This window comes from Blastocystis sp. subtype 4, assembly GCF_000743755.1.
Source record: "Blastocystis sp. subtype 4 strain WR1 chromosome Unknown seqid_0254, whole genome shotgun sequence".
Classification (NCBI taxonomy): domain Eukaryota; class Bigyra; order Opalinata; family Blastocystidae; genus Blastocystis; species Blastocystis sp. subtype 4.
Window position 1 is genome coordinate 1 of NW_014569293.1, and position 16,580 is coordinate 16,580.

The following is a 16,580-nucleotide window of genomic DNA, read 5'->3' on the forward strand; positions in this document are numbered from 1 at the left end:
ATTTCTTCTTTATCAACATTCAAATTCAACATACAATTCTTATTATCATTCAATACACTCTCTTTCAAGTACTCTTTCCACTTCATTCTCCAGTCTACTTCATTCATCTTCTTTGATATTGATTCAACATTATCTACACTCATATTCTTATTTCAATCATTCTTTCTATGATATTATGACTTATTGGCTTATCTCTCCATTCTCTTTTGTCAGTAACTTCACGGGAATCAATTCAATCTATCAATCTATCATTATCTAATCATTCACTATTCTTATGAGGTTCATGATGATCCATATTATTACATTTAGGTTCTGATACTCCTATCAATGTGAATGCAATAGAACTGGATATTCTTATGTGCATATGTTCTGATAAGAAAAGATGTTCTAATCTATGTAGTATAAGATCCGAATTCTTGAAAACAGATGACTACATCACCGATACTGAAATCTATGATAATCAACAAACGACTGGACATGCATCTTCTGTTACGACGATTTCATTTATGAATCTATTCTTCTTCCCACTGGTTAAGTATGACTGAAGATAATTCTACATTCGCTTCTGTTGGTGGTGGAATTGGTGCTGGAGTAGCCACTGGCGCTGCTACTGGTGCAGTAGGTGCTGGAGCAGCCTTAGCTGGTTTTGGTTCTCCTGGAATAGCTGTTGGTTCTGTAGCTGCTTCTGCTATGAGTGCTGCATGGACAACTGGTATAGGAACTAGCCTAGTATCTGCTGCTCAAAGTGCCGGAGCTCTCTTCATGAATGCAGTTGGAGGTAGTTACTTGGCAGCCACTGCTGCTGTTGCTGCTCCAGTTGTAGTAGGTGGAGCTGTAGGCTATGGGATTAAAAAGTGGATGAAGCCAAAGAAATGAAGATTCTATGGACATAATTATTGTGATAAAGACTAATTGACAATTCTGTGTTGTAATACTCCATAAGTATCATGCTGCTGATAGACAGTGACTGATAAGAACAAAAACAATCACTTCATTAGTATATTCACACCATTTGTTAATATGCTATATACTCTGTAGATGTTGGCTCTTCTGTCGAATAAATCGATCCAGAGAATCAGCATCTCAATCATTATCAGTTCATCAATCATACTCGAACTAGTCAATTCTTTCACATTACTGAATGAGTTTTTTCGCATCTGAATACCTTTTCGAGTGAGTGATGGAATATCTATTTCAAATACAATAGTCAATCCTCACTCTCCAATATCACTCTGTCTATCCATCTGATATTGCAACCAGCTCCTTTGAATAGAGATAGAGAAGGAAGATCTGATCAATCAATACAATATCATTCATACCCTTCATCTTAAACACTCTTGATTCAAAAGCACTGTCAGCACCAGCTATAGCACAGCATCCAAGAGTGATGGATCGAAGTCGAGTCAGATCTCTTCATCATTCATTCGATCATTCTTACTCTCAAATACTATTGAATTACAAGACCAAAATGCAGAATATCCCATTTCAAGAGTGGTGAGAGAAGGCAGATTTGTGAGTTCTAATGATTTGCTTCTTCTTCCCACACATCCTTGAATCACAATGGATTTGATACTAGTAGAAATATGTTCCATTTGATCGATATTTGATATCCAGAATACTGATTGATGAAGGGACAATAAATGATCAGAAGGAGTTACATAACTATTCAATGTAACAGCATATTCAAGAGCATCGTCTGTTGTTCATCAATTAATCAATCCTACTTGTACAAACCAATTCTTTGGTACTACAAAATGGTCCTATCAATCGAACTCCTTCGGATGTGAGTGATGGAATATCTAACTCAAATTCAATAATCAATCATCACTTTCCAATGTCACTTTACCTATTGCCCAAAAGGTATCGCTTGCTCCTTTGAATTTGGATAGAGAAGGAAGATCTCATTAATCAATCATTAATATCATTCATACTCTTCATTATCAGTTCATTCGATTTGACAGTATCATAGTCTCCTCTAAGAGCAGCTAATCCAAGAGTGATAGATTCGAGGTGAGTTAGATCTCATTCATCATTCATTCAATTATTCATACTCTCAAATACTATCGAGTGACACTCCATGAATGCATAACCATCCATTTGAATGGATATCAGAGAAGGGAGATTCTTCAATTCTAATGATTCATACCGCCAGAATGAATGATCTCCAATATTGATTTCACTCAATTGATCACAATTCATTATCACACATTTACTTCCATATCTATTATACGTTTCGAGATGAAAGCTTTCTTTTCCTATTATCACCGTTTTCAATTCATTCAACCCATCAAACACAAATGTAGTCATTTCTCCAAAACAATTCTTTCCAATTTCAAGTCTTGCAATTCCTTTTAAATAACCGACATCAAATTCAGTGATATAAGTTCCATAACCATCTTTATATCGTTTGATTGCACCATATTCACCTTCTTCCCATTTTCCTCTTCTTACAACTTCTCCATTCTCGTTCAATGCTTCTCCCATTCCATCTCTCATTCCATTCTTCCATTCTCCAATATATACAGGAAAACAGTCTTTGAATTCACTTCCATATCCATCTCTCTTTCCATTCTTCCATCCACCTACATACAATGCACTCTTTCCATCAATTCTATATTCAGTTCCTTCTCCTTCTCGAACAAATCCTTTCATCATATCTCCTTCAAATCCTCCTTCATAAATTCTCGTTCCATTCACATCATATTCAATCATCACTTCTCCTTTCCATTCTCTCAATACTCTCATCATTACTCCATTCTTGTATTCACATTCTCTAACCAATCTTCCTCCTTCATACTCAAAACACTTACCATTTAGTTCATGTTTATCATATTCACTTATACTCAACAAATCCCCTTTCTTATTTATCTCTTTGAAGAATCCTTTCATTCCCTTCATTCTTGGATGAATTCCAAATCCATTCACTACACCTCCAAACCACACTCCTTCATACAACTTCTTTCCATTATCATCAAACAGTATCATTTTTCTACCAATGAACTCTCGAATCACCCTCTTCTTTATTCCGTTCTCATATACACATTCTTTCTTCACTTTTCTTCCTTTATACTCAAAACATATTCCATTCTTCAACCAGTTATCATCATATTCACTCACACTCAACAGTTCTCCATTCACACCTATCTCTTTGAAGAATCCTTTCATTCCTCCTTCTTTCTTCAGTATCGAATATCGTTTTCCGTTTCGATAGAATCCTCTCCATCTCTCATTTCCATTATCATCATATTCTATCCATATTCCAACTTCCTTTCCTCTTGATACTCTTCCTTTCAATACTCTTCTACCATACTTATTCACTTTTGTCACTTCTCCTTCACATTCATCATTCACAAACATCAATTTCATGAATAGTGTACCATTCTCTCTCACAAGCAAACCAATTCCTTCTTTCTTTCCTTCTTTCATTGGTACTCTCAACTCATATTCTTCTTTATCTATCAATACTCTCATTCTCGCTTCTCCATTCAAATTATCACGACTTATCATATTAACACTCTCTATCTCATAGTCACCAAGGAATTCAAGAGATGAACTACAATTCCTAACACTGATATTGCTCATACAGCAAATAAGTGAAAGAACACTGAACTCCCAATGATTAATCTTATTGGATACTATTCCTATTTGTTCAATCGTTTAGCACATATTCTTTCCCAACACCATTCACTCCTGTCACGTTCACAGTATGTCAAACAACAATCTTATGAAACTATCATTCTCAACTTAACTACTCTTACACTCTTCATTTCCCTAAGTCTTCAATTTTTGCAGACATATTCAACTCTCTCAATCACTTCACATCACTTCATCATCCTCATTCACAAACTAGTAACACAAATCATTTCGACTCCTATAGTCTTGCATAACACTTCAACCAAATTCGGATACCAGACATACCAACAACATAATAATCATCAATCCTATATTCAGGGAACTTTTCTGTTTAATTCTGGGGATCAAGGTCGTCTGTTCATGGAAAACAATTCATCTAATCTATTCTCCAGTTCATCTTACTTATATACTCACCACCACACCTCTTTCCTTCTCTCGCTGGGATCATAAACTGTTTGCGAACAATAATCTGTTGTTTTCATTCTATCAATATCTCATTATTCTCTTCATTCAATCCTATCTCCTTTATGTACAATGAATGAAATAACATGAATCATTCATTATCCATGAATGATACGATGAGATGAATCTGATTCATTTAAACAACACACAATTCATTAGTATATGATACAACAACTAGCTGATGAGTCAGGATTAGTAGGAAGACTAGAAGGATCTGACTCTTGTACAATACTCACATTCTTTGATAGCTTGGTACTCTTCTGTTGAATGAATCGATCAAGAGAATCAGCATCTCAATCATTATCAGTTCATCAATCATACTTGAAGTATTCAATTCTTTCACTCTACGGAATGCCTCACGTGTTATCTGTATACCATCTTCAGTGAGTGATGGAATGTCCAATTCAAATTCGGTCATCAATTATCACTATCCAATATCACTTTGCTTATAAAATCGAAATTCTTACCATCTCCTTTGATTAGAGATAGAGAAGGAAGATCTCATCAATCAGCCATCATTATTCCGTAATACTCTGCATTGTTAGCAAGTTCGATTCGACTGTATTGTATTCCGCTTTAAAAGCGTATGATCCAAGAGTGATGGATTGAAGTTGAATCAGATCTCATCATCATTCATTCAATCATTCATACTCTCTAATATTATGGATTGACAATTACTGAATGCACAACTACCCAATTGAATGGATATGAGAGAAGGGAGATTCTTCAATTCAAAACCTTGATTATACTCGAATGAATCCCTCCCAATATTGATTTCACTCAATTGATCACAATTCATTATCACACATTTACTTCCTCTTCTATTATTATCCATAATGAAGCTCTCCTTTCCAATATTCACACTCTTTAGTGCACTCATTCCATCAATCACGAATTGAGGTACATCTGTAAAACAGCCGTTTCCAATCTCAAGTCTCTCAATCCCTTTCAAACAACCAATATCAAATGCTCTCAAATTAGTTTCATAGCCATCTTCAAATCGTTGAATACCATATTTACCTCTGACCCATCTTCCACTTCTTACAACTTCTCCATTCTTATTCAATTCCTTTCCCATTCCATCTCTTATTCCATCTCTCATTCCATTCTTCCATTCTCCAATATACACAGGAAAACAGTCTTTGAATTCACTTCCATATCCATCTCTCAATCCATTCTTCCATCTACCTACATACAATGCACTCTTTCCATCAATCTCAAACTCTTTCCCTTTCCCTTCTCGAACAAATCCCTTTACCACATATCCTTCAAATCCTCCTTCATAAATTCTCGTTCCATTCACATCATATTCAATCATCACTTCTCCCTTCCATTCTCTCAATACTCCAGTCATTCTTCCTTTCTCGTATTCACATTCTCTCACTACTATTTCATCTTCATACTCAAAACACGTCCCATTCTTCAACCAGTTATCATCATATTCACTCACACTCAACAAATCCCCATTCACACCTATCTCTTTGAGAATCCTTTCATTCCTTCTTGTTCATTAAGTGCTACATATCGCTTTCCATTTCGGTAGAATCCTCTCCATCTCTCATTTCCATTATCATCATATTCTATCCATATTCCAACTTCCTTTCCTCTTGATACTCTTCCTTTCAACACTGTCCCACCATACTTATTCACTTTTGTCACTTCTCCTTCACATTCATCATTCACAAACATCAATTTCATGAATAGTGTTCTATCCTCTTCCACCAACAAACCAATTCCTTCTTTCTTTCCTTCTTTCATTGGTACTCTCAACTCATATTCTTCTTTATCTATCAATACTCTCATTCTCGCTTCTCCATTCAATTCATTCCCATTCTCTATTTCAGCACTCTTTATCATATATTCGCCAAGGAATTCAAGAGAGAAAGAAGTATTAATACGTGTATTGCTCATATTTTAAAGAATAAATGAGAAACGAATCTCTGTCTGTAACTCTTCAATTATTGAAATCTTATCCGCTCCATCCAATATCAATTATGGCAAACTGCTGTTTGGTTGAAATAATGGTTGTTTGATATGAGTATGATTTGAGTCTTCGTATCGTATTCTGAAATAGGGATGTCGAGAGTGTAAAATGATGAAATATTTGACATCGAACTATCGTTTCTTGAAGTATTGATTGATATAGTATGTATATAGACTGGGATGAATATGTGTTGTGATAATGGATTCATTCTTTTGAATTCAGATCTTGTTATGTTGAGTTACATTGTAATCATTCATTCACACACTGAGAATCACAAATGAGGTATGAATGATACTATTATGTATTACTTCATTCTCAACCCATTGTACTCATATCAACAAATTCTACACATCCATATCAACCATCAACAATGAATGATGAGGGTGGCTCTCACAACCTAACCAAGAGTAGAATACCCTTAGAATCCTTATCTCAAATAACTAACAAACATTTGTCAATTTTGTTTCATAATTTCCAAAAGTTCAGCAACATTCTTCCGAAGTACACTACAGTTGTTTGTATACTTTTCCAGATCATTCCTTTCCCTCTCACAGACATCTGGACTAGCCCGTTCCAAAAATAAAGGATTCTTCAAATTCCGTTCAATAGAAGCCAACTTCTTTTCACTCTGAGCTAACTTCTTCTCCAAGCCACGAACATTATCTTGAATGGCTTTCATTACACCATTCTTCCGTTCTGCAGGAATAGGGAACATTACGGCAATTCCAGGAATATGAGAAGGAATGTGAATCTGAGACTCTTCAGGAATCTCATGTGCTACTGTGATATTTAGTCTTGTTAATCTCGATACAATCTCTAGCATTGCAGGAGATGGTGTTTGGACCCCTTGACTCAAGAGCAGAATGCAATGATCCAAAGGAGTATCCTTTGATCTGCTCAAATCACCACAGAGCTTCTGTAAGCCTCGAACATCGTGAACAAGAGCAATATGATTCTCCACTTGTTCAATCAGTTCCTTATCAATGTTTTCAACACGTAATTCGGATTGCGAAGTGAAATAGTTTGTAGTGAGGAGAGATCTATTTGAGAGATAACTAAATATCTCCTCTGTCTCGAAAGGCAGAAACGGATGTAACTGACAGACCATACTCTGAAGTACAAAGTTAAAAACACACAAAAATTCATGCTTCTTTTGAAGAACCTTGGGATCACTAGATTGCGTGACTAAACCTGTTTTCAAGGTAGGCTTAGCATATTCAACAAAACTAAACTATCAACAATTCATTTATTACTTACAAATCACAGATATCAGTCAACAGATGATTCATCACCAATTCACAAGCTTTTGATACATTCAACTCCTCTAGCAATCTTTCTTCTTCTCTGGCTACCAATTCACATTTACTAATGATATACTTCTCCACAGGAGAGAAATCATCATGAGAAGATATTGGATGAATGGCTAACTTATCATCAGAGGAGTAGTTAACATAGAATCGAAACAAATTCCACAACTTATTTGTCACATAACGACTATACTCAAGCTTTGATAATGATAGTTTAATTCCCGTGGTTTTCCCTGCCTCATTCAGTAATGTAAGTCGCAATACATCATTTCCATATGCTCGTATTCCCGCGGGAAACTGCTTCCTAAAACTTGCCACGGATATTTCCTTCTCCTTATTTGATAATTCTTTCCGATTCACTACAGTTGCTTCTAGTTCCTTTAATGACTCACCATGAATAATAGCCAATGGATCCAATACATTCCCGCGGGATTTCGACATTTTCTTTCCATTGGGATCCAAGACCATTGAATGCAACAGTACTTGATCAAAAGGCACTGGATTTCCTTGAGCTACTGCCAACCATGCCATACGGCATATCCAGAAAAAGAGAATGTCCCCTCCTGTCTCCATGACAGAGATAGGTGGCTGGTTGTGAGATGGTGGTGCTAACGAAGGTAATAAACCTGAGGAGAACCATGTATCTAATACATCCTCATCTTGTTCCAATTGGAATGTGGCTGATGGATAGCCTAATACAGTAACCACATATTGACGAGCGATTGATTCGGATGGAGCAACAACCCACAACTCCTTCCCAACTTCACAATGGGCAGCAAGAGGAAGAGATGCAGACTGTGGATTTGATGTAGAAACAGTGCAAGGACGTTTAGGAATGAAGGCTGATGTGGTGATGTGAACACGATAGGCCGGGATCTGATGACCCCACCACAATTGTCTTGAGAGACACCAGTCCTTAGGCTGAGAGAGGTAGTTACTGAGTGTCGATAAATAGGAACCAGGAATCATAGGATTTGAAGTAAAATGGCTCAAGACTTTAGCAGACAAGTCATCTGTTTTCAAAAACCACTACAAGAGAAGCAACCAATCAGAAGTATACTTGAGAGAGAAGAGATGGCTCTAGAATATCACCTGATCGAGAACATACTGGAATTCTCATTGGATGTTCACGTTCAGTGATTAATCTTTGGATAATTCATGAATTACTATTCATACAATCCCTTTCGTTGTAATTCTTCTACTACACGCTTTCGTGCTTCAAATCGATCCATCCCAGCATATAAACCACAATTTGAAGTCATCATTCCTCGTTCGGAGATTACACGGGGTCCATTCACATGATGTCGTTGACCAAAATCAAAATCATCAAAATCATGACATGGAGTAATCTTAACTGCATTTGCAAAGACTCCATCATCGATCTTCACTAATTCATCATCAATGATAATCGGAAGTGGTTGTGAGGTCAAAGGATTATGAACAGTCTTATGAAGGTATTTCTGAATTTAACATACGAACACAAATGTACCATATGACGTAAATCATTACTATTAATGGCAACAGCACAATCACCAAATATCGTCTCAGGACGAGTGGTAGAAACCATTACAAATTCATTATCAATCTCATTCTCCTTGCCAACAATGGGGTACTTAATATCGTAGATGACACCAACTTCCACATCTCGTCCTGAAGGAAGATGAAACGGTTGACGATGAGAGATATCTTGCCAATCCACTTCAATGTCACTTACAACAGATTGGAGAGTAGGACAATAATGAAGCATCTTTTCTCCTCGATAAATGAGACCCTTGCGGAAAAGATCGACAAACACATTAGTAACACCTACTTGTCGTTTTGGATCCAATGTATAATACTACATCAAAACAAGCCTCATTTCCTACTTCTTCTGACCAGTTCAACAGACCACCCATCGATTTTAATTGCTCTTTGATACGATGCCGGCTTGTTTGACTCCATTCGGCAAGCTTCGCCTTTAACATGCTTTTCTATACCTACCATATCTACATACATTTCTCGTCCGATCTCTTCTTTACTTTCTCCATTTCGCTTCAATTCTTTGTCAAAAAGGGCTTGGGTGGCGATTCCAGCATGATCCATGCCTGGAACCCAATTCACATTTTCATCCTTCATCCGATGAAATCGTACAAGCGAATCTTCAATAGATACCGTTAGTGCGTGACCTAAATGAAGAGAACCAGTCACATTGGGCGGAGGAAGAAGCTTTGACTAATAGAGTGCTAATTGCAGCGTACCATAGAAAACTGTTTACTAGATTCGGGATGAGGACGCAGATTGACTTCTTTTTCCCAATACTCTCTCCATTTCGGTTCGATATCTTTAGACTCATACACAATAGGGATTTCTAGATAAATTAACCACTTCTGTAAAGACAACGAGGGATTGTTGCTACTCCAACGAAACGAAGGAACTCACTAGAGTGTACAGTAAACCGAATCGATTTCTGAATGAATCGATTCAACATCATGTGATTGTAATAAAACAATGGTCATAATAGTATCACCTCTTAATCCGATTTGAAGGAAAGCAAATCCCACTATCATCTCCGAATTGTAACGACTTTTCCAGAAGTGCTGTCATTGTATCAATCGAAGTACTGTTAATCTAAAAATGAATCCATTATAATAGAATAACAGAATCCTTTATTGCTGAATGGTTTTCTCGTTTTCCCTCAATCGCAGTTAGAAGTGGACTAGACGAAGGGATCTTGTGATCACAAATGAGGTGCCGTTTTCTTTCTTCGGTTGTCCAAGACTTGTTTTTACAAGATCCAATTAAACAATCAAAACTCGGTTTCTGTTTGCTTAACTCCTTAAAAAAATAGTCATGATACTCAAGAACATGTAGTGTCAGAAATCGGAAGGTATAGAAGACCCTATTACATTCCGAACAAACGTGCATATGATGAGTTTCATAGTGAGCTTGATAAGCATCTTCTGAGGTGAATTCTTCCTCACATCCATTGATTCCACACACAAAAGGTTCTTCATAGTCACCACTGCTCCTCATTTGATCGACTTCCTCTAGTTTAACCTTGAGAGGATGATTGACTTCATCAGTATTATCCTCCCTTTTCATAGTCAGAAAGGATGGAAAATCATCCTCTAAACTCATGAACCGCTTTGAACAAACAAAATCCTAAAAGACTTATGCCTTATTCAACCAACTCTTTAAGTTCTCTAACCGTTCAATAGTCTGTTCTTTACCTATCAATTCTATCATTTCGCTTAATCCCTAAATCACAACTCATTTGTATTCCTACAAAGCCCTTATTCGTTCCTGTCAGTGCAACACGTAGAACATTCATCAGCTTCTTCCGATTTGCCACATCCTTCTCTCCTTGTTCCATTAACACAGAATTGATAGCTTCCTTTGTCCAGTCAATCTCCTTAATTCGCTCCAATATACTAGTGACAGACTTTGGTCCCATCTTGTTCTTCATGTCAACACAACTAGTGATCGAGTTAAAGTCTGGAATCAAAGGAGAATAGAGCAATTTCATAAATGAGTCAACATCATGCAGCGTCTGAATTCGTTTCTAGGATCAAGCACCTCATCAATTCTCACTCCACAGTAGGTAAAGAACAATGACCACTTATTAAAATTCACTGGAACTGAAGCGCTCCCAAAGGAACGGATGTATTGTTCAGCGTGATCGACAAGAGAATGCTTCTGAAGGGAATGCTGAATGTGAAGTTGATTGATATGTAGAAGCAACTTTTCATTAATGCAAATCGGAGCACAACTCAACTTCTCCAATTCAAACTAGAATATTATTACTATTCTTCACCTACATCCTCCACCATACTCTCTATATCATAAAAAATCCCAGAATTTGTCATTTCAGCATCATCTCCTCGCTTTCTACCAAGATAGTACACATAATTAACTAGGGCACAAGGAAGGATTCCTGCTCGTAACTGAGATTCTAAATCGAACCCTCCCTCCCGTTTAGAAATCTTTCCCTTCTTTTCATTTAGAAGAAGCGGAAGATGAATGAACGAAGGTTCTGACCATCCAAAAGCCTGATACAATTGGTGGTGTTTCGGATAGGACGATATCCATTCCTCTCCTCGAACTACTGTAGAAATGTGCATGAGATGGTCATCAACAACGGAAGCTAGATGGTAGGTTGGGAATCCATCACTCTTCAGAAGAACTGCATCATCACCAGATTTCCCAGATATGGAAATAGTTCCTCGCAACTTGTCATGAAGTGTGTACACCGTGGGTTGCATTCGGAGGCGAACCACGAACGGTTCTCCAGCTTTTACTCGCCCTTCAGCAACATTATGAGGGAGTGACCGACAAGAACATGAACCAGTATGTGCTTGATGAGATTGACAGAAACAATAATAGGCAGCTTGATTCTACATATAAACACTGTCGTGAGCAATCACCTTGATCAATACATCAGCATATCGTCGATAAAATTTCAACCGTTCAGATTGCACATATGGACCATATTCACCTCCTGTTCTCGGACCTACACATTCAATCCTTAGTCTCTTCCTTACCCTCATCAGGATGCAACCCAAACTCTTCTAGACTCTGAATAATCGAATCGGTCGCTCCAGAAACCAATCGCTTCTGATCTGTATCCTCGATTCGCAGAATAAAATTTCCACCATACTTCTTGGCTAACAGATAATTGATTGTAGCCATTCGTAATCCACCAACATGCATAACACCTGTAGGACTAGGAGCAAACCGAACTCGCACGGTAGATATCCATCTACAAGTAGTCCCTCTTGGAATTAACTCATAGAGTTTTCCCAACATCGAATGAGAAAATGAGATGATCCCATTAATCAGTCCAAATCGATACATATAACAAACAAGCATATAACAATCAAAGAACTGGCTTTCCAATAATACCATTACAATTGAAACAATACACCGCATTCCGACTATTCTTATAACCACAAAACTTGCAGATATTCACAGTAGCACCACTTTCATGTCTCTTGTCCCGTCTCGACTTCTCTACCATCTGCTCTACGACATCAATTCCTTTGTCATCCTGATTGAACAGTTGCATAGTTCTGGTTGCATAACTCCTAAGATCTTCATTCTGACCAGAACCAATAAGATGACTCTTTTCTGAAAGATGTGATTCTTCAGTTCGATCGTGTAGCAAATAGAAAATCAAAGAAAAGATACCACTTGTTAGAGCCACAATTATCCCACCCCAAAGAATGTACTTCAATACTATCATCAGATTCGTATATAAGAATAAAAGAAATGCATGATCCTCAACAAGGACACTATTTGTGGTATATTCCATGGACTCGTTGTCTAACTCATCTTTTGTAGCTGTGAAGACCTGACAATTGACATAAGCATTCTTAGGCTGTTTACTCATTGTGAGAAAAGGTTTATCAAATCGCTTGAAACTCTGTTGAGCAAGAATGGTAGAATCGCTTCTGCGCAGATAGCAAATGAGATTATCTGATTTAGAGGCATCTAAAACATAAATTTGAACTGTTGTAATAGAGTCTTTCTTAAGGTGGAGACGAACATGATGGATCATATTAGAAATCGCATGAGAAGTTGGCTCGTCTGGACGCTTAAAGAGAGTCTTTACAATGAACTCATCATCAGGAGGTATATCGTCCTTGTATTCGGGCTGGTTAATAATGGTATACGTACGATACTCGTTAATGTCTTCATAAAGCTTCTCAATATGCGATGAATGTTCTGGTAACACTGGAATGACCACAGGAATCAAGGGAAGATACTCTTGTTTCTTCTCTTGTGACAGTGTTGACCATTGTTGACGGAGTTGTTCTTGCTCTGGAGAGTTGAAATAGTGAACACGAATAGGAGGCATAGTGGGAGATACTGTCTTCACAACATCTTCGGTTAGGATATGAGCTTCATTAGTAGATTTGTCTGACTTCGGTGTCTCAGAAAACTTTCTTTCTCTTTCCTTTTGCCACTCCTTTCGTCCTAAATTCAGTTCTTTGAGAGCATTTGGAGATGGCCGACTATGGTAGAAAATCGAATCATCATCAGGCGGATTGTTATTTTCCTCTCCTTTATTCTGTTGAATATTGAATGAACGATATTCATCAATCTGCTGTTGAACTTTCTTCTTATATTCCAAATCCTCTCCATTCAAAGAAATCACCTCTGGAATCTGAGGAAGAAGGGAATTCTTTTTATCCTTTGTCATTGTAGCCCACTTTTTCCTGATCTCTGCTTGTTTCTTATCCAAGTACTCCCATCGAGGATAGGTATCAATGACTTTGTTTTCGTCTACAATCTGTTACTTATCTGCACATCTACCTTCAGTTTCCGCCTTTCTCCTCACCGTCCTCGTAATTTCTGAAGCAGTCCCAAAACGAGGCCTGTGATGTCCCCCGATCCTCATTTCCCTTCTTCTTTCAATGGATTTCAAGGATGGTAACGGATAATCCTACTGATAATTCAACAAAAGAATGAATACATCAGAATCCAAATACTTCGAATTTACCACCGTCACTAGACATCATAGCGTAAAACAAATGAAAACAAGGCAATAGCCAGAAGAGGAAAAACAGTACGCGCCTCCACATTTCCTTCTGTACTAAAACAAGAATAATAGCATATTCGTGTTAGATGTGAAAAACAAGGGTATTATTGCCAATCGTAAATGACGTGTGAAACAATAGAAATACGCAGTTCTGGAAGCAGATTGTTATATTATTTGTGGTAAGTTATTGTGACTAACACATTGAGATGGTCTTTGTACTCAGGATCTTACCTTGTCGTAATAGTCCCATTTGTTTTGGTAAATATGTCAACCGATACTGCGAATCTGTTTTTCTCGTTTGTTGAAGTGGCTTATTGGATAGAAAACCTGAGTCTTATGTGACGCCAACCATTCATGAGGAACTCACCACTTTTTACATGGAAGTGAAACCCGATAATGCCGATAAGGTGATTGATCAATTCTTTTTTGATATCCAGGTGGATAGTATTCTTGCAAAGTACAAAGGACGAGAAGAAGTGCTATTTCATATGCTAAAGAATAAGTAATTTATGATATGTTGAATCATCAAAGATACAATCGAGATCCGTGGTATGTACCTTCGGAAAGTAACCCAAATCTTCCGTATGATCCTGAACAACGGCATCGACTTCTGCTGGATTTGATTCGTAAAGAAGTCCAAGAGCTGAAATCGAAGTTGGCAGCCGAGCAACAAGAGAAAGCTTCCATTGAAGCTGACTACAGTACCATGGCTGCTGATCTTGCAACAGCAAATGAGGAATTATCATCGCTTCAGAAGCAGTATGAAGAATTGGAGGATGAGAAGAATACTCTTGATGCTGATTATGCAGAAATGGCTTCAGCTGTAGGAATGAAGGATGAAGAGATCGCCAGCTTAACTGAGGGTAAGTTAGCAGCAGAAAAAGAGAGTGAAGAACTAACGGCTACTCTGGCACTCAAGGAGAATGAGGTGGAAGAACTGAAAGAGAAATTGAATGCAGCTCAGACTGAAGCAGAGAAGTCTGCATTGGCACTGAAAGAGAATGAACTGGAAGAACTGAAGAGAAACATGGAAAGTATTCAGACTGAGGGTGAAAAGGAGAATGAAGAATTGACTGCTACTCTGGCACTTAAAGAGAATGAACTGGAAGAACTGAAAGAGAAATTGAGTAGAATGGAAGCAGAGAAGAAGAATGAGAATGAGAAACTGAATATGGCTCTGATAGAGAAGGAGAAAGAATTGAAAGAATTGAAAGAGACTCTCATTGATCGTGAGAGTCAATTAGAGAAAGAGAAGAAGGGTCGTCAAGAATATGCCAAGCGTGTGATTGAATCAACAAGAAGAGTGAATGAACTTGAAGAATCATTGAAGATAAATGAAACTGAACTGACTAAATTGAATGAGAAATTGATTGAGTCAGAGAAGTGTGTATCTCTGACTCAATCAGAACTGAATGAACTCAGTTCTTCTTTGGCATTGAAAGAGAATGAATTTGCTGAACTTAGTTCTTCTTTGGCACTGAAAGAGAATGAATTGGCTGAATTGAATGAGAAACTGATTGCTACTGAGAATGAGAAAGAGAATGAATTTGCTGAACTCAGTTCTTCTTTGGCACTGAAAGAGAATGAACTAACAGAAGCCATTGAATCTCGTAATGAAGCTGAAAAGAATCTGGAAGCCTCCAAACAGACTATTCGAGATTTGGAACAGAAACTTGCTGAAGCAAAAGAGAAGGAGGAATCGTTTGTCCGTAGTTTGGGTGCTCAGATCAGTATGAAGGTTGTGAAACCTCCTCATAGCAGTGAGGCTCAGAAGTTATTATCTCGTGTAGAACAGTTGAATCAGTCAGTAATGGATATCATTCGTACTAGTGGTGTTCTGACTCCTCCCACACCCGTTGTGAAACCAGTCCTTTCTCGTCCTGTAGTGAAGGAAGAGGATGTGGAGGAATGTCGATTAAGACTTGAGAAGGCATTGAAAGAAGAGAAGTCTCATTATGTGGCTATGCAAGAAGTGATGCAGACTCAAATGGAGGAGAAGACAATGGAATTGAAGACAATGGAAGAGAGATTGCGAGCAATGGAGACAGCTATTTCAGAAGCAACCATGAAGACGACACAATTAGAATCTGAGAATGAAAAGTTGAGAATGGATCTGGCTAAAGAAGTGGAAAATGCCAAGACCACAGCAGAGACAATTAGTGAACTAGAAGCAGATAGCGCGGAGTTAACTGCTTTGTTAGCATCGAAGGATTCTGAAGTGGGTAGATTACAGGATGCGATTGCATCAATAGAAGAGAAGCTCAAGAAGGAGAAGAAAGAAGCCTTGGAGAAGAGTGAAGAACTAACGGCTACTCTGGCACTCAAGGAGAATGAGGTGGAAGAACTGAAAGAGAAATTGAATGCAGCTCAGACTGAAGCAGAGAAGGAGAGTGAAGAATTGGCTTCTGCATTGGCACTGAAAGAGAATGAATTGGAAGAACTGAAGAGAAACATGGAAAGTATTCAGACTGAGGGTGAAAAGGAGAATGAAGAATTGACTTCTGCATTGGCACTGAAGGAAAGTGAACTGGAAGAACTGAAGGAAAAGTTGAAGAGCATTCAGACTGAAGCAGAGAAGGAGAATGAAGAATTGACTGCTACTCTGGCACTTAAAGAGAATGAACTGGAAGAACTGAAAGAGAAATTGAGTAGAATGGAAGCAGAGAAGAAGAAT

General features: G+C 37.8%; 5 protein-coding genes across 5 annotated transcripts; 1 reads left to right on the forward strand and 4 right to left on the reverse strand.

Moving 5' to 3' along the window:
* Nucleotides 1–2,037: 2,037 nt before the first annotated feature.
* JH06_4002 (hypothetical protein) lies at nt 2,038–3,507 on the reverse strand (the record flags this gene model as incomplete). Its single annotated transcript, XM_014670582.1, has 1 exon — nt 2,038–3,507. One exon carries the CDS (start codon nt 3,505–3,507, stop codon nt 2,038–2,040), a length of 1,470 nt encoding a protein of 489 aa, XP_014526068.1.
* Nucleotides 3,508–4,732: 1,225 nt separating this feature from the next.
* Nucleotides 4,733–5,449, reverse strand: JH06_4003 (hypothetical protein; the record flags this gene model as incomplete). The annotated part of the gene is made up of 1 exon (XM_014670583.1): nt 4,733–5,449. The coding sequence occupies one exon, from the start codon at nt 5,447–5,449 to the stop codon at nt 4,733–4,735; it is 717 nt and encodes a 238-aa protein (XP_014526069.1).
* A 1,084-nt stretch (nt 5,450–6,533) lies between these two features.
* JH06_4004 (valyl tRNA synthetase) lies at nt 6,534–9,853 on the reverse strand (the record flags this gene model as incomplete). The annotated part of the gene is given in 9 exon segments (XM_014670584.1): nt 6,534–7,305; nt 7,337–8,415; nt 8,447–8,531; nt 8,563–8,846; nt 8,876–9,223; nt 9,252–9,335; nt 9,367–9,591; nt 9,624–9,733; nt 9,751–9,853. 9 exon segments carry the CDS (start codon nt 9,851–9,853, stop codon nt 6,534–6,536), a joined length of 3,090 nt encoding a protein of 1,029 aa, XP_014526070.1.
* Nucleotides 9,854–10,568: 715 nt separating this feature from the next.
* Nucleotides 10,569–12,219, reverse strand: JH06_4005 (glutamyl tRNA synthetase; the record flags this gene model as incomplete). Its single annotated transcript, XM_014670585.1, is given in 6 exon segments — nt 10,569–10,595; nt 10,652–10,927; nt 10,957–11,154; nt 11,184–11,759; nt 11,772–11,875; nt 11,907–12,219. 6 exon segments carry the CDS (start codon nt 12,217–12,219, stop codon nt 10,569–10,571), a joined length of 1,494 nt encoding a protein of 497 aa, XP_014526071.1.
* Nucleotides 12,220–14,170: 1,951 nt separating this feature from the next.
* On the forward strand, nt 14,171–16,580 carry JH06_4006 (nuclear pore complex protein; the record flags this gene model as incomplete). The annotated part of the gene is made up of 4 exons (XM_014670586.1): nt 14,171–14,202; nt 14,229–14,313; nt 14,344–14,408; nt 14,438–16,580. Coding segments are annotated over 4 exons (2,325 nt in total), but the record flags the coding sequence as incomplete, so codon positions are not given.